This window comes from Macaca mulatta, chromosome X (genome assembly GCF_049350105.2).
Source record: "Macaca mulatta isolate MMU2019108-1 chromosome X, T2T-MMU8v2.0, whole genome shotgun sequence".
Taxonomy (NCBI): Eukaryota; Metazoa; Chordata; class Mammalia; order Primates; family Cercopithecidae; genus Macaca; species Macaca mulatta.
The window spans coordinates 18677605-18699908 of NC_133426.1; the positions used below are offsets into that span (position 1 = coordinate 18677605).

The following is a 22304-nucleotide window of genomic DNA, read 5'->3' on the forward strand; positions in this document are numbered from 1 at the left end:
CAAGGGACAGCCTGGAACCAAGAATTCTTCCCTTCTAACCATGAGATACTGACAGACAAATCTTCCTGCCAAGATAATAGGTCCATCATAACCCAATTTAGGAAACTTGATAGAATAAAACTATGTTTGGGCATTTTCTTGGAACTGGACTGTTTTTCTCTCCCTGATGTAGAATGGCTTCTAACTGATTCTCAAACTCTAGCTTGCAAACTGCTTGAATCAAAGGAAGAGATTCTCAATACCCCTGTACACTGGGTTCGTCTGTGGAAGTGTGTAAGAACACAGTGTACAACAGGGGTTTACGCTCTTCAGAGAGCCTGTGTCAGGACTTGGGGGGAGGGACAGGTATCATTTGAAGGTCTTCAACTGCTGCCTCCCCGTGATACCCGTGATCAAGCATGTTCCACATATTTTTCCAAAGCCATGATTCCTTGGGATAGACTGGACACTACCTAAGGCTTTTTTTTTTTTTTTTTTTGAGATGGAGTCTTGTTCTGTAGCCCAGGCTGGAGTGCAGTGGTGTGATCTTGGCTCACTGCAACCTCCACTTCCTGGGTTCAAGTGATTCTCCTGCCTCAGCCTCCCAAGTAGCTGGGACCACAGGCATGTGCCACCATGCCTGGCTTTTTTTTTTTCTTTTTTTTAGTAGGGATGGAGTTTCGCCATGTCAGCCAGGCTGGTCTCAAACTCCTGACCACAAGTAATCCACCCACCTCAGCCTCTCAAAGTGCTGGGATTACAGGCGTGAGCCACTGTGCCCAGCCTACCTAAGGCTTCTGAAACCACGTTTGGAGAAAAAGTATTCATTAGATCGAAAAAGGGGATAAAGAATACCAACAGGCCAAGCAGTGAGTCACTTATTTCTAGATAAGCAGTGCAAAGGGCCCCCTGCCACTGGGTTACCTTGTTAGGCGGGACAGCGTAGAGTTCCGGCACCAGGCGGATCCCATTCTTGCCTCTGATGAGTATTCCCTCCAGGGCCTCTCGGTACTCTTGGACCTGGAAAACAGCCCCATCATCCATGGCAGGAAGGAGGTCTGGTCATGAATGCTGTAACAGCAGTGCAACATAGAAAAAAAGCTCTCATGGCAACAGATTAGAGTTCAGACACAGGGCAAAGAAATGCACAAATACCCTCAGCTCCAGGAGTGCAGGAGGCCCACTTACAGTGTTAGGAGGAGCTAAACACGATCGGCTGTTCCTCTCAGGAGTGTGTCTAAGCTCAGCCCTGCCTGTCACGCTTCCAGAAAGAGAGACAGAGCACCCATCATGCAGTAGCTGTTTCTTCCCCAAAATTCCTCTAGTAGTCATATCTACACCGTGTGTCAGATGTCCTTCATGTTCTGTCTTTAATCCATCATGTAATTATTTCATTCTTAACCCCTCATATATTTAAATTTTGTCTCAGCAACTGGATTATAAACTTCTTGTGGGGGAAGCTGTATCTTAAGCAGTGTATCCCATTTCCATCTCTTGGTAAGTTTTCTACTTAAGAGGCATTCATGACTATTCAGCCATAAAAAAAGAATAACATTCTGTCATTTGCAGTAACATGGATGGAATTGGAGGTCATTGTGTTAAGTGAAATAGGCCAGGCACAGAAAGATGCTGCATGTTCTCACTCATGTGTGGGCACTAAAAAAGTTGACTCCATATTAAAAATGTCATTGGGCAACAAGTGTGAGAGACAGCAAAGGTGTAGTAGGGCAGTAGATTTCACGAGGCTTAATCAACAAGATGCTGAACACAGTCATTTTCCTCTCCTGAGTTTTCTTCCCCCCATCATTGTTAAGCCTATTCACAATTGAAATTCTAAGTCAATTCTTTTGAGATCTTTCAATTCTGGGATAAAATGACAGAAAACCTAAGATAATCACTGAAGCCTAAGAGAAAGCATCAACAGTGGGGAAATATTAATATTTCCAGCTGACTGCTGGTTCTGAAGCCCCCCAGCATTCCTGAGGAGAGCTTTCAAGAGCTAAAATGGATCTCTGATTGCGTATCCCCACCCCCACCAAACGTGATCAGAACCAGTTGAAAAAATGGCAAAGCATCTGTGATGTCAGTCATCCATGTAAGCTTCACAAGGCCAGGTCAGTTCTGTTCAACGAAGTATGCTCAGGGCTCAGCACAGAGCATGGTACCAAGTAGAAGCTAAAGAGGCAGGTCTTGAACAAATGAGTGTTGCATCAGCAAATGTTTACTAGGCACAGGGACTATACCCGTGAACTGGAGAGAGAGATGGCCTCTACCAGGGTCCTTTGACAGGTAAGTGGGAGATACAACATAGTGTGACCCATGCTGTTATAGTTGTGGGGCGCAGGGGCACTTGCCCCAGCTTTTAGGGTCAGAGAAAGCTTTCTGAAACAAGACACACTTACATTGAACCAAGGGAAGGGGGAGGGGCAATTGGGGAAGAAAAGAATGTCCTAGGCCTTTGAGAAGAGAGGAGGGCACATGGCCTGTTTGAAGGACTGAAAGGACTTCAGTGTGCTTGGATCACAGAACTCAAGAAAGCAGCACTAAGAAATGAGGCTAAAGGGGTGAAAGCAGGGAACCCCACAAAACACACGAAGTGGTTTTCAAGCAAGCTTTCAAGCAAGGAAGTAGCATAACCTAATTTGCCTTTTAATAAGATCACTCTGGCATGGGTGAGAAGAATGGAAACAGCAGGGAGCCAGGCCAGAGGTTGAGATTCAAGTTAGGAGGCTGTTACATGAAGTAAGATGTTATCCAAGAGCACCCCAAACTAGGGTTAAAGACAGCAAACCACTGGCTGATCTGGAAAGAACAACAGCAACAGCAAAACCTGTCTGTGATGGACTGTTCTTGCTAGACCCCGGTGAACCATGCCTCCTAGTACTCATGCCCTTGTCTAGTCCCCTCCTGCTTGAATATGGGATGGCCCTACCAACAGAATGTGATGAAAGTGACATTTTGTCAGTTCCGGGCCTAACACTTAAGGAAGCTTGGCAGCTTCTGCTTTTGTGTTCTGCGGGGGAAAACAACCAACATGTAAAACTAATGGCCCAGAGACTACAATATTGTGAGAAGCCCAAGGTAGCCATGTGGAGGAGAACCAAGGCCTCAGCCAACAGCACAGCTGAGCTCCCAGCATCAGCTGCTAGCCAGCATCAATTGTCCATGTGAGTGAGGCCATCTTGGAAATAGATTCTCCACTTCCATGGAACCATCCCAGCTGACAGCAGGTAAAGCAGACACAACCTGTCCCTGCTGGGTTCTGCCCAAATTGCAGAATCATGAGCAAATAAATAAAATAGCTGTTGCTTTAATTCACTCAGTTTTGGGAAAGTTTGCTGAGTGGGAACAGATAACTGAAACAGTGACCTAAATTCTTGCACAACCCTATGTTCTAATAATAATCAGTATACCGGTGAAATGAAAATAATTATCAACATAACATCCAGCATTTTCTCACCTGAACAGCATCACCACTGAAGACTCCATCTATTATAAAATATGTCCAAAACACAGGCCACTCACATTCAATGTTTTCAAAGAGCTTGAGTTCAGCGGGATCATAATGCAGTCGATTAGGGTCCTAGAATCAAATAAGTCAAACTTTTAAAACGTAATGTCAGAGTACATACATAATACCATCGTGCCTCACTGGGTTTCCCATGCTTGTCTGATTTTTACAGCTTTGAGGTTGGCATGAGTAGGATTTTACTATAATGAGATGCTGTTTTTGGCAGTTTGCCATGGTAACATTTCAGAAACATACACAAGACTCCTTGGTAGTTTATTATATTAAAGCTTCCTATATCTCTAACAAAGAAATAGCAATATGTCTACCACCAAGTTTGGCAGATGATCTGATTTATATCATTATATTAGTCACTGTGGCAAAGAAACCCAAGGAGGAGGCCACAGTTGGTCTTTAAGAAAAATGTGTGAGCCACAGAACCAGTTGTCCTTGTCTACAAGCTGGTTTTATTTATTTTTAAAATTTTAAAGAAATTTTTATTTTTTTGAGACAAGGTCTCACTCTGTCACCCAGGCTGTAGTACAATGGTGTGATCTCTGCTCATTGAAGCCTTGACCTCCTGGGCTCAAGTGATCCTACCACCTCAGCCTCCTGGGGTGCTGGGACCACAGGTACATGCCATCACGCCTGTCTCACTAATTTTGTTTATTTTATTTTTTTGTAGAGACAAGGTCTCACTATGTTGCCCAGAATGGTCTCGAACTCCTGGGCTCAAGCAATCCTCCCTCCTCAGCCTCCCCAAGTGTTGCGATTACAGGCCACTGTACCTGGCCTATAAGCTGGTTTTAAATGACCAGCTCACTGTCCCTACTGAAGATACTATTCTATTGCCTGGCTCCAGGCTTGCTGACTCCAAAATTAATACTTCCCTTTCCAATATTCCAACATATAATTATAATCAATACAGGGAGAACACAGTGGCAATTTAGAGATGAAACAGTTGAGGAAGGATAAGAAACAATATTTAAATACAACCTCTCTTGGAGTTTTATAACCATCTCGAAGGAAGCGACAGCATCCATAACGCCCCTAATAAGAGAAAGTGCATTCGATGAGCTCAGAGGAATTTTTTTGCCGTTTTAATTCAAGTCAGCCCTGCACCCTCTTTCCCATGAATCTTTTAGTAGTGAATTTTATACTAACTGTTCTTTGCTGTCAGTACAGTTATTAATATATCTAAGTAATAAGCAAAATCAATTCAGGTTTGATTGGTACTTGGAAGGGAACGCCAAAACATTCCATTGGAGTATCAGGGCTGCAAGAGTAATTACCAAGAGTTCAGTGAACAACCACGCCTTCATTCTGACTTACTGTGTTACACAGAGACCTAAAAGGACCCTATTTAGAAAAGCCACCAAGGCAGATACTTGGATTGGTTTGCTCCTACCTGCAAGATTGGAAAGCTAAAAGGACATTCCCCAGGCTCCTGGAAGTTAGGCTTTGGCTGCAGAGGAGGCTCTAAGGTCAGATGCACCTCCACAAAGGTTAGCAGAAACGGAGGGGGGTGGCTTCCTATGCTTAGGACTGTCGCTGCTGGTTTTGGGCTGCAGGCTCCAGGGTTCTGTCCCAGCTTCCTGGATGCTAAGAAAGGAGGGCAGGCGTAGCAGTCTCTTAATCTGAACCCCCTAATCCATAAATCGCAGCTTTGGGAGTCCATTCTCCAGTTCTGTAAGTATGTGGAAGCTGCTACAGCAGATGTGGCTCTCGCAAGGGTACTGGAAGCAACTATGTCCCTAGCCCTAGCGACCAGCACTGCACTGTCCTGGGAGTCATCCCAGGAGGCTCAGCCTAGAACCCGCTCTTCTTGTAAACACTTCATTCCCTGCATTCATTCCCTTCCTACTTCAACTACGTAAAGGGGTTCCCTTTTTCCCACTGAACCCTGACTGAGACAGCTGCTTTCTTTTGGGAATATGATTGGAGACATAGGGACTCCAAAGGACAAAAGCATTTTTCATGGAACCTAAATAGGACAATCAACCTGCAGATTTCAGCTTAGGGAAACTTACATTGTTTGATAATTTTACCGACAGTTTCAACTGGCTGGAGTATTTAATATTCTCAGTTTAGTGTATCATGGTTACTGCATTTCACCTCAAAACAGGGATTTTTTTAACCTGAAGGTAACTTTGGGATTGGCAAGTCCACTGAAATTGTGTGTAAAGTTTGAGGATATTGGGACATATGCATTTTTTTTTCTGGCAGTGACTCTATACACTGTCTGTGACCTCTAAAGGGTTAAGCAGCTCTGCCTTAGAAGTATGGTACTGGTACAAACTGGGGTTCAAAGGTGCCTGCTTGAGTGCCAGTTCTGCTACTCAAGGAGAGAACCAAGCCACTAAATCAGTCGGAGACTTTGTTTTCTTGCCTGTAGACTCAGCTTTGAACACTTTATGTATCTGCTTAGCTAAATCAAGCAATTAACCTCATGGGGAACTGAGGCATGGGTGAGCTGCTCCACGCGCATCACACAGGACAGAAGGGCACCAGCATGGCTAATGCTTACCTGGAGCTTAGAAATAATTTCATTTTTGGTCACATTTACGAGGTTTACATCTTCCACTGCAAAGGCCGGGAAGGAAATAATGGAAAGAAGTCCAGCATCAATTTCTTTAGATGTCGATGCTCTTGGCAGCATGGAGAACAGAATAGACTGAATGAAAAACAAAGAGGTGGTTTAATCTGGAGATGCACTAATAGGCGCAGTATCTAGGGACCATGCGCTCAGCCCCAAGGGAACATTCAAATACGGTTGCCAATTTTGAGTAAAGCTTTGTCCTACCAACATGGCCCCTGCTGGCCAACCCTGTATACCCAGCCAATGATTCCTATTCCTCAGGCGAGAAGTCAGGGCTTGGGGAGAGCATGGTACCGTCTGGAGCCCGTGCTGCAAACTGCTTGTCTCCCTTCCTTCCGTGCAGTGATGACTTTGCCAGACCTTTAGGACATGTAGGGGAGGAACTATAGAGCCACCTGTGTCAGTAGGCTAAGGTGTCTTGGCTATGAAGACAGAGACCAGAAAAGAACACATACACGTGGCCAGCTTGGAGAAATGTCTGGCTTCTGTGGAATGTGAACAGTTGGACTGGGTGACCCAGAAACCACTTAAAGGAGGAGTCAAATCCAGAAGATCTCATGAATACTCAGACAAAATGGCAAACCACAGAAGTAGTTTAGTCCTAGTATCTTTCTAGGGTTACTTAGAGGCACTATAATATGGCCTCAATTATAAGTAAGTGGCTGGATTAGGTGCCGGAAACTTGGAAAGGAGTTGAAATTATCAGGAAAAGTTTGGGAAAGGAAGGTGTTAACACTGAGATCTAACATGTACAGACATGGGGCTAGACCCCTGCAAACACAAGCTCATTGAATCTTTCACATGAAGAAGTATCGGGGAAACCCCACCCCCGATATTTATCGTGGCTTCTTTTCTATTTCCTAGGCGTCTTGGCTGGTTTGAGAAATAAAGGGAAAGAGTACAAGAGAGAGAAATTTTAAAGCTGGGTGTCCGCGGGAGACATCACACGTTGGCAGGTTCGGTGATGCTCCCTAGCCGTAAAACCAGCAAGTTTTTATTAGTGATTTTCAAAAGGGGAGGGAGTGCACGAATAGGGTGTGGATCACAGAGATCACATGCTTCACAAGGTAAAAGAATATCACAAAGCAAGTGGAGGCAGGGCGAGATCACAGGACCACAGGATGGGGCGAAATTAAAATTGCTAATGAGTTTCGGGTAGACATTATCATTGATAACATCTTATCAGGAAACAGGGTTTGAGAGCAGACAACCTGTCTGACCACAATTTATTAGGCGGGAATTTCCTCATCCTAATAAGCCTGGGAGCGCTACAGGAGACAGGGGCTTATTTCATCCCTTTGGCTTCCACCATAAAAGATAGACACCTCCAAGGGGGCCGTTCATAGACCTACCCTCAGGGCGCATTCTCTTTCTCGGGGATGTTCCTTGCTGAGAAAAAGAATTCAGCGATATTTCTCCTATTTGCATTTGAAAGAAGAGAAATATGGCTCTGTTCCATCCGGCTCACCGGCGGCCAGTTCAAGGTTACCTCCCTTGTTCCCTGAACATCACTGTTATCCTGTTCTTTTTTCAAGATGCCCAGATTTCGTATTGTTCAAATATACATGCTCTCCAAACAATTTGTGCAGTTAACGCAATCATCACAGGGTCTTGAGGCGACATATATCCCCTCCTCAGCTCACAAAGAAGATGACAGGATTTAGAGATTAAAGTAAAGACAGGCATAGGAAATCACAAGGGTATTGGTTGGGAAAGTGATAAGTGTCCATGAAATCTTCACAATTTATGTTTAGAGATTGCAGTAAAGATAGGTGTAAGAAATTATAAAAGTATTAATTTTGGGAACTAATAAATGTCCATGAAATCTTCACAATTTATGTTCTTCTGCCGCGGCTTCAGCCAGTCCCTCTGTTCGGGGTCCCTGACTTCCCGCAACAAAGAAGGACTTAGGGTACCATGTCCAATTCACACCTGAGGACCTTGAGACTTCGAGCAGCTAGTAAGTGACAGAACTAGGAATCTAACTCAGGCCCAGCTGGCTGCAAAGCTCACGCATTTCCACTGGATTACACATCCATTAAGATGCACACCACGTCCAGGCACAGTGGCTCATGCCTGCAACCCCAGAGCTTTGGGAGGCTGAGGTGGAAAGATCACTTGAGGCCAGGAGTTGGAGAACAGCCTGGGCAACAGAACGAGACCCTGTCCTTACAAAAAAATTAGAAAAAAAATTAGCTGGATGTGGGTGACACATGCCTGTAGTCCCAGCTACTTGGGAAGCTAAGGCAGGAGGACTGCTTGAGCCCAGTAGTTTGAGGTTATAGGGAGCTATGATTGCACCACTGCACTCCAGCCTAGGCGATAGAATAAGACCTCCTCTTAAAAAAAAAAAAAAAAAAAAAAAAAAAAAAAAAAAAAAAGATTATACCCCAAGAAATACCAGGACTACCTAAAGGGGAAAAATTGAGTGAGCTGGAAGATAGGGTCAAGATGGGTGGAACCCTTCAGCTTCAGAATAAAGGTTTCTTTTCTATAGCCAACTGAGCCCAGGGCCCTGTTCTGTAACTCACTCTTCCCTAGGGTTTCTCTGCCTGGAAACACAAACTTCTACCAAAAGCTCTCCATTCACAAGTCTTTATGTATCTGACCCTCTTTAGCCCTAGCAGCATACTTGGCACACAGTGGGCTCCGACTAAATAAGAGTGTGCTGAGGGCCTAGCAATTGATGACTTGCACTCTGCTCAATAGAATCCCCCAATCTGTATTAGATCACTCCTTTCTCTGACCTGTATTTCAGAGGTTGTACTAATTTCCCATCTCATTTCTTCTCCACTTCCTATTCCACTCATCCCCACCCCCCCACCCCCAAGTGAACTAGCTCATCATTCAATTTGGGGGCACTGTGAAATAAACCTGAAAGAAAACCACCTATGTGCTCAAAACACATAAAACATTTGCCTCTTGCAAAACAAGGCTGCTTGGATTGCTGATTCCATCTCTACAGCATCATGGTGTCTTACACTTTTCTGGTTTACAAAGTGCTTAGACAGACTAAGTTGACTGATTCTTACAACTACCTTGTGAGGCCAGAGGAGAGGGTCCCAGGATGCCCATTTTATGGGTGAGAAAACTGAAGCTCAAAGAAGCAAAGTATCACCAAGCCAGCAAGGTGGGGAATCTGCACTGCATCCCAGGCCTTCCATGCCCGGACTCTCCTTCCCTGCTCTCTGAAATGCAAGAGGCTATTACCTGGCAGTGCTCAACCTCATCCGGCAGAACATGAATCACTGACTTGCGTCCTCCATGGGCTCCAAAAAGGTCCAGTTCATCAATTGCCTCAAGAGCTGCCTACAAACACAGGTATGAGTTACTTTTTCTTTCTAATAAACATACACTCCAGTATCTGGCACTCCTTTTTCATTAAGCAATCTAGTATACATGTTTTCCCAAAGGTAACGAAACACATTTTAAAAATCCAGCTAAACTCCTGTAGTCACGTTCTAGTCTTTTTTTTTTTTTTTTTTTTTTAGAGACAGGGTCTTCACATTTTGCCAGGGCTGGTCTTAAACTCCTGGACTCAGGTGATCCTCCCATCTCAGCCTCCCAAAGTGCTGGGATCACAGGCGTGAGCCACTGTGCCTGGCCCTATTCTTATTTTCAGTGGATCAGAGCTCTCCTGTACATTGCTGCTCATTATGGAAACAAGAAAGAGAAAACAGAAAAACATTTTCCAAAGTGAAGTTAGTATTCTACCAAAAAATGAATTAACAAGTTCATAACGTTGTGTGTGTGTGTGCACTAAATTCATGGTCGTCTTTTCTCTCACGTTTTAACAGTTAACTTCAAACATCTGGCATTTCAGAAAGTTAATTCTTTTAGTAATAAGTACATTTTCTGTTTACTTCAACAGAGCATAATTTTTGTTGCTTTAAAAATTATAGCCCTGGAGGCTCTACTCTGTCCAAAAAATACACTTCATTCTGGAGGAGGGAGGGAGGCACACTATATGTCTATGGCAAGAGAAGCAAACTGTGGCCCACAGATTGAATCTGCCCCACAGGTGTGTTTTGTTTGGCTTGAAGAGTATTTTAAATGAGTTTGAATTGAAGTACCTTCAGGGAAAGTTTCCTAATGTCCCCAATACCTCCTCTGACCCCCATCTTGCTGTCTGGCTAGTTTCACTTCGTATTGTTATTTGACTGACCTTGCAGACTTTTGAACTTGTGAGTCCGACCTACAAAGTGGTGATATTCTCCAGTCCTCTCTGAGACCCAGAAAAGAAGACCGGACATCACACATGCAGCTTCTTAAACAACAGCAAGAGCTTAGACCCGTGGGTGATGGCAGCAGCTAACCAGGACGGATCACTCTTACTTTCTGCCACGGGCAGATTTCAGCATTGGAAACCTACCTTCTTTACCTAGAATTTCAGGTGGCTGGGGTACCTGTGCCACTTGAATTTCACATACTTGCTGTTGACTTTTGAAAAATATGCTAATCAGATTAAATCCAAATTCCTGATGAAGGGAACCAAATCAAAGCAGTAAAAACGTGCAGAAGGAAGAACAAACAGGACGACCGTCACCTTGGCCATTCCTACGGAGCTTGCATTCAATTCCGGGATGCCCTGATTAGTCTTATCTCCACGCTCCCACATTCCATAATCCTGGGGGAGAAAAAGGTGGGAATCAGAGGGGAGAAAGAGGTATATGAGAAGTGCTGTGGGAAAAATGCTTCATGTTCCTTTTGAAACATAAGTGGATCTTCTCGGAGGCTTTGTAGACTCATACTGTGTTCTTCCTCGATTTCAGTTCATGAGACCTCTGTGCAGAATTTTAGAAGAAAATACTCAAGTGGGACAAAAGTGCATGCCACAACACTCTCAAATTTCTTATTTCTAGAAGGTATTCATTTGTAAGAAACTCTGGATGTATGGAGAACAAAATATTTTATCTTCTTAAGATCGAATAAAATGCTGCCTCTCTATTTAGTCGATGCCTTTGAACTTATGTTGTAAGATGGAATACAGAAACTTTAGCACATGGGTCATAACTAGTCGAAGCCAGCAAAAGCATTTAAAATAATTTAGTACCTATTTTTAGCATTACCTCTTGGGGAAAAAATGCTCAGCAAGTAACTGGAGCCAAAGTCACAACTGAGACACAGAACACTGAACCTACGTGGTATTTACAAACCAATTACTAGGGATTGACTCAGAATGCTGGCACCCAGAGAACTTGATACATGTGTACCTAACGTATAATTCATATTCTCATTAAAAAATCCACATATGGGATGCTATTTTATTTTTTTATTTTAATTTTTTGAGACGGAGTCTCGCTCTGTCGCCCAGGCTGGACTGCAGTGGCCGGATCTCAGCTCACTGCAAGCTCCGCCTCCTGGGTTTACGCCATTCTCCTGCCTCAGCCTCCCGAGTAGCTGGGACTACAGGTGCCCGTCACCTCGTCCGGCTAGTTTTTTGTATTTTTTAGTAGAGATGGGGTTTCACCGTGTTAGCCAGGATGGTCTCGATCTCCTGACCTCGTGATCCGCCCGTCTTGGCCTCCCAAAGTGCTGGGATTACAGGCTTGAGCCACCACGCCCGGCTATGGGATGCTATTTTAAACAATGCTGTGTGTACTACTGAAAGCTGACCACCCAACTTACACAGGACTGATGCCAACATTTCAGTCTTTATTTTTTTATCTCCAAAAAGGAATATTTTCTTTTTTCTTTTCTTTTTTTTTTTTTTTTTTTTTTGAGACGGAGTCTGGCTCTGTTGCTCAGGCTGGAGTGCAGTGGCGTGGTCTCAGCTCGCTGCAACCTCCACCTCCCAGGTTCAAGCAATTCTCCTGCCTCAGCCTCCCGAGTAGCTGGGATTACAGGCGCACACCACCACACCTGGCTACTTTTTGTATTTTTAGTAGAGACGGAGTTTTGCCATACTGGTCAGGCTGGTCTCAAACTCCTGACCTCAGGTGATCCACCTGTCCCGGCCTCCAAAAGTGCTGGGATTACAGGCGTGAGCCACCACGCCTGGCCAGAGCATTTTCAAAATGTGGAGACTGAGACTCAGGCATCCTAGAGCAACTTCCCCGCTGAGCATGCCTGGTGACTGAGCCTGGGCTTCTTTCCTTGAGCACTCCTCTCATCTGCGCCTTCCTGTGGCCCAACCCACCTTTCCTCCAACCCTGGCACTGGGTGATTTATCCTCAAAAACTGCTCTGATTGCTGCTTTCCCTTGCTTCAGGGTCTAAAATGACAAATGGTGTATTTCCTAGTGGATCACATTCACCTCTCTCTCTCTGGATGTCCACATGCCCCATGATCTGGCCTCCTTAGACACACCCACAAGCTGAGAGTGGAACACAAGATCCACTTACGTTCTACTCTTTTCCAATGTCAGCTTTCCCCCTAAGTCTACTCCTTTACTCTGTACCCTTTTCCTCAAGCACCCCCCAGCCCACCCAGCCGCACTCAGAGCCTGTTCCTGCCTCTGGGACTGCACAAGCTATTCCTGTACCCAAACTCCCTATCTCCTCCCTTCTGCTGATCTAGACTCTGCTCAGCTTCCAAGGTCCAACTCAATGCCCACCCTTTCCACAAAGACTTCTCAAGTTTCTTCAGACCAAGGTTTGTCAACTTCAGCACTACTCCATTTCGAGCCAGGTAATCTAAGCCGTGGGGGGCGGGCCTGTGCATTGTAGGATGTCTAGCAGCAGTCCTAGTCTTGGCTCACTAGATGCCAGGAACACCTACTGACCAGGTGCGACAACCAAAAATGTCTCCAGATGTCACCAAATGTCTCCTGGGAGGGCAAGATTGCCTCTCGTTGGGAATCACTGCTTTAGACCTGAGGTCAGCGAACTCCATCCAGTCTTTGGACCAAATCGAGTTTCCTGCTTATTTTTGCAAAGTCTGTCTGGGACACAGCCATGCTCATTTGTTTACATGTGGTCTATGGCTGCTTTCATGCTACAAAGGCAGAGCCAAGTAGCTGTGACAGAGACCCTAGGGCCTGTAGAGCCAAACATATTTACTCTCTGGCCCTTTACAGAAAACCTTTGCTGACCTTCTTTTAGACCATAGTGGCTTTTTTTAAAGCCAACCTTTACCTTTTCCCTCCTTCCCTGATAGCTTTACACACTGGGGTTGTTGTGTAAAGGTGCCTCAGGCTTTGCCTTCCAAACCAGACAGAAGCTCGGAGGAAAGGGGGTTTATATACATTTATACTCAGCAAATCTGGCCCAGGTTGGGGCTCTGCCTGGCTTGAGCCCCTCTACCTGTGGCCCGGTTTGGGGTGATGCTCGTGGCACTCCAGCTCCCACCAAGGTGCTAATGCTGCTACCTCTTTAGCCCCAACTCAAGCCAGCACATATGCATCCTGCAGGACATTTTAGGATCTTATTTCAAACAAGCATAATGGGAACTACCATTTAATCCAGTAATTCCACTCCTGGGTAGCTACCCAGAGGAAAAGAAGTCGTTATATGAAAAAAAACACTTGCACATGCATGTTTATAACAGCAAAAACATGGAACCAGCCAAAGGCCCGTCAGTCAATGAGTATTTAAAGAAGCTGTGGTATATATATGATGGAATACTACTCAGCCATAAAAAGGAATAAATTAATGGCATTCGCAACGACCTGGATGAGACTGGAGACTATTACTCTAAGTGAAGTAACTCAGGAACGGAAAACCAAATATCGTATGTGCTTACTCCTAAGTGGGAGCTAAGCTATGAGGATGCAAAGGCATAAGAATGACACAATGGACTTTGGGGACTCAGAGGGAAAGGGTGGGAAGGGGGAGAGGAATGAAAGACTACAAATAGGGTGCACTGTATACTGCCTGGGTGATGGGTGCACCAAAATCTCACAAATCATCACTAAAGGACTTTAATGTAACCAAACACCACCTGTTCTCTAATAACCTATGGAAATAAAAATAAAATAAAATAAAATAAAATAAAACAAGCATAATGGGCCGGGAGCGGTAGCTCATGCCTATAATCCCAGTACTTTGGGAGGCCGAGGCTGGAGGATCACCTAAGGTCAGGAGTTCGAGACCAGCCCAGCCAACATGGCGAAACCCCATTTCTACTAAAAATACAAAAATTAGCCAGGCGTGGTGGCAGGCACCTGTAATCCCAGCTAATCAGGAGGCTGAGACAGGAGAATCACTTGAACCTGGGAGGCGGAGGTTGCAGTGAGCTTAGATCATGCCATTGCACACCAGACAGGGTGATGGAGCGAGAATCCAAATAAAATAAAATAAAATAAAATAAAATAAAATAAAATAAAATAAAATAAAATAAAAAAACAAGCATAATGAATTCAGACAGAGCACAGAGTGCATTCCAAAAACATGAAACCCCCAACTCTATCCCAGGACAAAACTACGCACTTTGTGTGTGGAGATGACACAATCTCATAGCTCTAGTCTCACTAACTTTTTGGTGAGCCCCAAACAGCCTGGCCCTCAAAACACTGTATGATTTTTATTCTTTTTGATGACTGGCACATCGGAAAAGACTGCCAGGGTTGATACTTACAGCGACTTTATATGCAGCTTCTATGTAGAAGACAAGATTCTGTATGAAGGCCACCTCATCGAGGGTGAAAATGATACGTAAGCCTAGCAAAGAAAAACAATGAGGTTATGAAGCCATGTTGCAGAGAGCTGCCAGTCACAAATTACAAATATCACACTAGGAAATAAACCCTTTTACCCTCATTTTCATTTTTCTTCCAAAGGCATCAAAAATGAAGTCTGAAGTAAGGCATAACAGTGAGTGTCTAATCTCAGAAAAGAGGGAAGGTAGGAGGGAAGGAAGGAGGGAAGGAAGGAAAATAAGGAGAAGGAATGGCTCCATTTTGCTGTGTGTGCCTATGAGTAGAAAGGGTTGAGAGAGATTTGGAACCTCTGGTACAGGTTGGATTGGTGCTGAGAAGGTTCCAACAAAGCAAGGATTTTAGTCCAGAAGAACCACAGACACCGTCCCTATCTTTGAGTGAGCCAAAGAGAAGGGTGAATACTTTTCCCAGTGGGAGACAGGGAGTCCCCAACTCCAGGAGCTGGCCTTCCACCCTGCGGAAAAATACAGTCAGTTATAACAAACACAGGTATTTTTAAAGTATGAATTCTGGAAGTTGCTATGGATATGATAGGAAATGGACTCTTACATCAATGACGGAAGCTTAGCTAGTAAGCCAGATTAGAAGTTGAATCAGAACTAAGTTTAACTAGAAACTGAAAACAATTTGGCAATATATGAGTTGCCTTTGAGTGATATCTAACTCTCAGAAGGAAGTAAATGAAGATGGGGTCAAAGTTGGTATTGCAACATTAGTTATAGAAGCAAAATAAAAGAAGGAAGGAATAGTTTAGGTATGGTATATCCATTGATAAACTCACTAAAATAATGTTTATGAAGAGCTTGTTATATCATGGGAGAAATGCTTGTTATAACGCTGTGTAATAAAAAGACTATGTTTATGTGTACAACGTGACCTTAAACATGTAAAAAAAAAATGCACAGGAAAAAAAGACTTGGAGGAGACACAGCCAAATGAAAGTTGGCAGTGGAATTTTTTTCTTTGTATTCTGTTATATTTTCCAAAATATCTACAGTGAGCTCATATTAACTTTCATAGCCAAAACGTAACTTTATAAATGTGTGATTTATTCACACAGCCAAAACAATACTGCTGACTGATTTCTGGGATTTTGAGGGTTTCACACTTGTGGTCTGCAATGAATGGGAGGCCTCAGACACATCAGTTGACTGGACTGGTAGGTGATACGAACTCCGAGATACAGCTGCTAAGTGCCCTAACGTGGGGGAGCATCTGTGGCACATGCCATCGTGGGAGACAGACCTCCTGGTATAAGACCCTAGTGGGAGAGAGAGAGGCCTGGTGTTCAGGCTGTCACAGAGGCCAGCGGCTCCAGCTTCAACGGGAACGAGGCACACCGCCGGCAAACTGTGAGCCTACTCAGCCTGCTGAGTAGCGGGCTGCTCAACCTGCTCTGGGCACGCTGCTGAGTGGCGGAAATGGTGTTGTTCAAATATAATTTGGAAAAGTGAGGGTGTGTCTAGAAGAGGGTGACCAGGGTAGTGAGTGGGAGAGCTGAAAGGACAGGGCTGCTGATCCTGGAGGAGAAAAGTCTAAGAGCAGGGGTGAGATGGTCTGCAGATAGCTAAGTGTCAAAGTTAGACCGGACCTAGGTGGCTCCAGGAACTAGGAGAGTGACGGTAAGGGGGCTGTATGCTCAACAGAGGGAAACTAAGAGAGCCAGCTCAACAGCCTTCGCCCTGCTGCTGCCCAGGTGGAGGGTGACTGTCCTCTCCGCAGGTTACAGACAGGGTCTCTGCACTCCCTGCCCTATCGCAGAAACAAATGCATGGAATATGGGGAAGCATGCTTGTCTTTTGTGTAAACTGCTAATTTATAATACTGATTGCTATGGTTTGAATGTGTCCCCTCCAAAACTGAGGTGTGGCCAATGTGATGGTATTAAGAGGTGGGGCCGTAAGAGGCGATTAGGCCCTGTGGACTCCTCCCATCCTGCATGGGATGAAGGCTCTTACGAAACAGGCTTCGTGGAGCCTCTGGCTCTCCTGCCCTTCTGGCCTCCCCCACGAGAGGGCACAGCGGTCCTCCTCTTTGGAGGATGGAGCCCTTACCGGACAACTGAGCCTGGTAGTGCCTTGGTCATGAACTTCCCAGCCTCCAGAACTGTGAGAAAATGCATTTTGGTTCGGTATAAATGGCCTTGTCTGAGAAATTTTATTAAAGCAGTGAAGCAGCACATGGCCTGACACACTGGCCGCTGCCTGCCCTTCTCCCACCCCTTTTCCGGATTGTCACTCCTTATACAACGGGCTCCAGCAATCCCAGCTCACCTGAGGCGGTCATCTGGGCCAGGAACAGGAGGAAGAGAGAGGTGGCATCCACCTGGAGGTGGCCCCACTGGTCATCGTCCACCACCGTGCCGCAGGTGGCGGTGTTGTACTTGGCGTGCAGGCTGTCCTTGGTGCTCTGAGTGTGTTTGAACTTCTCCACTTTGGCCACCTGAGGGAGAAGGCAAGCCCGCTCTGCATAGTTACAGGGGTTCGTGGCTGGCAGAGATCACCGCCATGGCCAGCCACCTGGATCTAGAGCTCTTATCTGCTACTTCTGGGAGCCAGAGGGACGGAGGGCAGCTGCTAGGTGGCACAGCACAGAGGGACTGTGCTGGGGATTCTTCTCGCCCACTCGCCTGAAATGTCCCAGCCTGGGGGGAATCTCATCTGCAGGAGTGACAGGTCATGCCAAAGGGTGTCCTTGTCTACATATCCCCAGCTGTGACACATGGCAGATACTCAAGGAGAGACGGACGGAGGGAAGAAGGGAGAGAAAGAGAGGAGGAAAGGAACCTGTTTAAATTTCAATTTCTTGTTTCTTAATGTTGAAAGGAAAAGAGCAACTATGTCTTTGCTTGCGCTGACTGAGGGTGGGGACTGCTTCGTCTTCATCTTTGAATTTGTGCAGATCCTAGTATAATGTTCTGTATGCAGTACATGCTCAATGAATTGTTTTATTTACCCCTCACTGAAAATACCACTCAACAATAATATCAAGTTTTAAAAACTCAAGCATTTCATCTCGATGAAAATATACCCTTTCGTAAACATGATGGAGTAAACAATAATATAAGGCTTTCTAGAAGCCGCTTTTAAAAAAATGTTTTCTTCCCCCTCCAAAAAAAGCATGTTTCTCCTTTTATCCATGTAACTCTTCAAAAGAGATTCTCAGAAACTGTCCTTTGAGACGGTGGTTCAATAGTAAAGTTACTGAAAATAATTTTAAAAAGAGAAGGTAGCTGGGCATGGTAGTTCCTCACGCCTGTAATCCTAACACTTTCGGAGGCCAAGGCGGGAGGATCACTGGCGTCCAGGTGTTCAAGACCAGCCTGGGCAACATAGTGAGATGCTGTATCTTAAAAAAAAAAAAAAAAAAAAAAAATTAGCTAGGTGTGGTAGTACACACCCGAGGTGGGAGAACCACTTGAGCCCAGGAGTTTGAGGTTGCAGTGAGCCATGATTGCACCACTGCACTCAGCCTGGGTGACAGTGTAAGACTCTGTCTCAAAAAAAAAAAAAAAAAAAAAAAAAAGAGAGAGAGAGAGAAAGTAAGCAAAATATTTTCAATTTCTCTTCCTCTTGAGAAGTACAAAACATCTTAAGCATGTTAACTGTCACAATTACAATGACATGGAATGCCCACTTGGCAAACACATGTGTTGGTTCTGCCTACCTGTCTCATCATGCACTGGAGAAGACCTCGCATCAGCTTCACCACGTTCTACGGAGATAAAGCAGAATCAGCAACACGGCCCAGGGTCCTTGCTGCAGGAAAATCACCTCCTGATCACTGTGGCTGGCAAGCCAGTGCTGCCCAGCAACTGCCCTGGAAAGGCCAGTCCCGAGCCTACGTGAGTGTTCTGATGGTTCATGTCCTCTCTGCTCCATCATAAAGAAAGAAATATCTCAACAAAGTGACTTATCTCAAATAAAGGGGTTGGATCAGATGATATCCGCCAGCTCTGAAATTCAGTGACTCCTCGCTGACATCTTAGCAACACAATTCCTGTAAGTGTAGTACTCTGGAGCTTTATGTCATATTTCTTGGTAATTTATTTTTGTTACACTAAGTCCACCATGCCTGCCCAAAAGTAATGTTCGCCAACATGGCCATTTGTGAAACCATCACTGAATTATTGAGTAAAGCTCTAACAAAATGCAACTGACAGCCAAGGTTTCTGAATAATATGATTTATTGTAACCAATTACTACTCTTATTATCCTCATTATAAATAACAACAATAATGCTACATTAATACGTGAGACACCATGTCGCAGACGATCCACTGACCGTGAGGCCATTGAAGAATGTCTGAATCAAAGATAAATCCCAAGGGCTCTCATGCCAAGAGAATGATTTTTATATTTCAATGCTACCACTCAAAACACTTGGAAAATACTTCCTGTGTTCAGGGACAGATTATTTTGCTACAAACTCAGTGATGGCAAATCTTTGGTAGGTATCTTGGTTCTAGATTTGGGAAAACAATAAAAGGACTTCATTGTCCTGTATGGTGAATAACAGAGGCCCCCAAATTGGATAACACCAATTTGGTTCAAAATTAAAGGGTGACCATAAACTACTAAGATTGCTTTCCTAGAATGGCTCAAATTAGAAAGGCATTTTTAAGGGAAGTTTCAAAAATATTTTAAGCAGTAGCAATAATGTTTGGATAAATATCCTTCCAGAGTGACTACTCTGAAGAGTACATGCTTTGGAATGTGAAGCTGTGGTGAGGTGACTTTTAAAAAACTTATCAGTTTATGATGATGTCTTGTGCATAAATATGTACAAAATGGATAAAGTACGTGTGAAAGAAATGTAACTAATTATACAAATTTACACTTTGGGGTTAGAAATGTGGATGCAACCACGTGCGGTGGCTCATGCCTGCAATTCCAGCACTTTGGGAGGCTAAGGCGGGTGGATCACTTGACGCCAGGAGTTCGAAACCAGCCTGGCCAACATGGTAAAACCCTTTCTCTACTAGAAATACAAAATAAGCTGGGCATGGTGGCAGTCGCCTGTAATCCCAGCTATTCGAGCGGCTGAAGCAGGAGAATCGCTTGAAACTGGGAGGCGGAAGTTGCGGTGAGCTGAGATCGCACCACTGCACTCCAGCCTGGGTGACAGAGTGAGACTCCATCTCAAAAAAAAAAAGAAATGTGGTTGCTTTCATCTTCTATTTGGTATGATTTTGGATGTTGTCATTGTCTTACGGGGGAATCTCCAATCTCAAACAGAAAGACCAATGTGAGGTTGAGACTATCTAAGTGCTTCCCCAAAATATTCTATAGCAGAAATAGAGGAGAGGCCTGCACCGAAACAGTTCTGCATGCATAGCTACTTCTCTGTGGGTTTTTCAGTTCAAGGAGAAGGTGGCTGAGTAGCCGAGATACAGCCATCAGTCACTATTACCTGCTCCAGCTCGTAGGCCTTGGCCTTGTCCTCATCGCGGTCTGCATTCTTGCGGTAGGCCATGCCCAGGCCCCACACAGCCAGGATACTGTAGATGTTATCCCGCACCCAGGCATCCTTCTGCTCATGGCTGGCTGACAGTAGCCCCGTGACGGGATTCTATTAGAGAAGAGACACAAAATGGCTCAGTGCCACCCTTCATGCAGTCCCTAGGTAACAGATGCTTGCCCTAATAGGGCAGATGAGGACTGGGACCTGGAAAAGGAAGACCAAAGTTCCAGTCCTTGCTCTGCCACTAACAGTGTGACCTTGGGTGAGACATCACATCCCTTCTCAGCACCCTAGTTTCCTCACTTGTATAATGAGGATACACGACTAGAAAATCTCTCAGGAACATTCTAGCTCTTATGTTCTTGCTTTCAGACGAGACCACACTGTTGTAAGTGGTAAAACAGAAGAAACAGCAAACAGGAAAAGACGGCAAGGCTTTCACAAAGCTGCATATTGCAGACTATAGGTCTTCTTCAGCCTTCATGTGTCCACACCAATAGGTAAAGCATTGAACCTGTAAGCAAGAAACCTGGAGGCGGGGCCCCAATCCACTTTCTAGCTCTGTGTGACCAGGGAAACCACGTTCCCTCTCTGGGTAATCCAGATACTTCATGTGCCTAAACAGAAAGTGTCAAGCAAGACGACATCTAGGAGTCCTATTTAGCTATGATATCATGGGTATTTAAAAGGGCAACTGAGTCACTAAAAAGCCAGACCTTGCCACAAAAAATTATACACAAATGTTCATAGCAGCATTATTCATAAAAGCCAAAAAGTGGAAATAAGCCAAATACTCATCAACTGATAAATGGATAAACGAAATGTGGTCTATACAAACAATGAAACATTATTTGGTGGAAAAAGAAGTATCGATGCATGCTACGACAGGGATGGACCTTGAAGACATCACCCTAAGTGAAAGAAGCCAGATGCCAAAGGCTACATATTGTGTGATTCCATTTGTATGAAAAGTCTAGAAAAGACAAAGCTATAGAGACATAAAGTAGATTAGTGGTTGACTGGGCTGGGAGTAGAGGTAGAATCTGGAAGTCAGTGGCTGCTAGTTTTTTTTTTTTTTTTTTTTTTGGTGATGAAAATGCTCAAAAATTGATTGTGGTGATGAATGCACAAATCTGTGAATATACTAAAACCATCCAGTTGTACAGCTTAAATAGGTGAATTGTATGGTAAGTAAATAAAGCTATTAATTTTTTAAAAGCCAGTCCTAATAAACTCTGCCTAGAAATCAGATTAGAGTCACATAATGATAAAGTCTCTGTTGACATTTCCTGAAAATTTGTACATATCTAATAAAATGTATCATAACAATCAGAATCTTGTAAACTTAAAAAATTACATTACTCAAAAGGGTAGCATATTATTTACAAGATAGTTCATGAAAAAACTCCACTGGGTACATTCATAGTGATACTGCCAATATTAGGTAAAAAACACTGGCATGGTTTCACACGTTCCCACCTAAGGAATTAAATATTTGACTTTCTCCTCTAACAAATCTACGCCCTCTATCAAAAACTCTAAAACATCTAAAACTCAACTGATATTACCCACAGGAGCAATAGCATTCAATGTATTGACATGGTTCTACGGCCAACAACTATGAATCACTGACGTTAAAGTCAACCAGAATTGACATCTAGGAATGACTGAAAGTACAAATCTTATTCCAATAGTGGACTACTGGTATTCTTTTAGAAAATCACTATTCACCAATAATGTACAACATAAGCATTTTGGCTGGGTATGGTGGCTCACACCTGTAATCCCAGCACTTTGGGAGGCTGAGGCCTGTGGATTACTTGAGGACAAGAGTTCTAGACCAGCCTGGCCAACATGGTGAAACTCTGTCTCTACTAAAAATACAAAAATTAGCTGGGTGTGGTGGTGCGCGCCTGTAGTCCCAGCTACTCAGGAGGCTGAGACAGGAGAATCACTTGAATCCAGGATGCAGAGGCTGCAGTGAGTCGAGATTGTGCCATTGCACTCCAGCCTAGGTGACAAAAGTGAGACTCCATCTCGAAAACAACAACGTAAGCATCTTTATCTGTTCTGAGGCCTGTTGGGTAAGCCGGAGACAGGGAAACTTCAGGAGACCCAGAGTAAGAACTCAACCCATTCCTCGTGTGCCCACCAAC

The 22304-nt window shown here is 44.4% G+C and overlaps 1 protein-coding gene across 13 annotated transcripts in view; it reads right to left on the bottom strand.

The window, feature by feature from the left end:
* The window catches only part of PHKA2 (phosphorylase kinase regulatory subunit alpha 2), a 90790-nt gene that overhangs the window by 40432 nt on the left and 28054 nt on the right, over positions 1–22304 (bottom strand). For 8 of the 13 annotated variants that reach the window (XR_013413221.1, XR_003725983.2, XR_013413220.1 and 5 more), the window contains exons 2-11: positions 20098–20256; positions 18352–18399; positions 16959–17127; positions 14604–14686; positions 10633–10713; positions 9297–9395; positions 6015–6161; positions 4484–4537; positions 3440–3562; positions 904–999 (exon numbers count right to left, since the gene is read on the bottom strand). Coding sequence is in view for 9 of the 13 variants with exons in the window: in XM_015127030.3 (XP_014982516.2) it covers positions 904–999; positions 3440–3562; positions 4484–4537; positions 6015–6161; positions 9297–9395; positions 10633–10713; positions 14604–14686; positions 16959–17127; positions 18352–18399; positions 20098–20256 (1059 nt within the window). In the remaining 4 variants the exon portion in view is untranslated. Of the gene's footprint in view, positions 1–903; positions 1000–3439; positions 3563–4483; positions 4538–6014; positions 6162–9296; positions 9396–10632; positions 10714–14603; positions 14687–16958; positions 17128–18351; positions 18505–20097; positions 20257–22304 lie in introns of all 13 variants that reach the window. The other 5 variants (XM_077989611.1, XM_077989610.1, XM_077989608.1 and 2 more) reach the window with 2 other exon arrangements.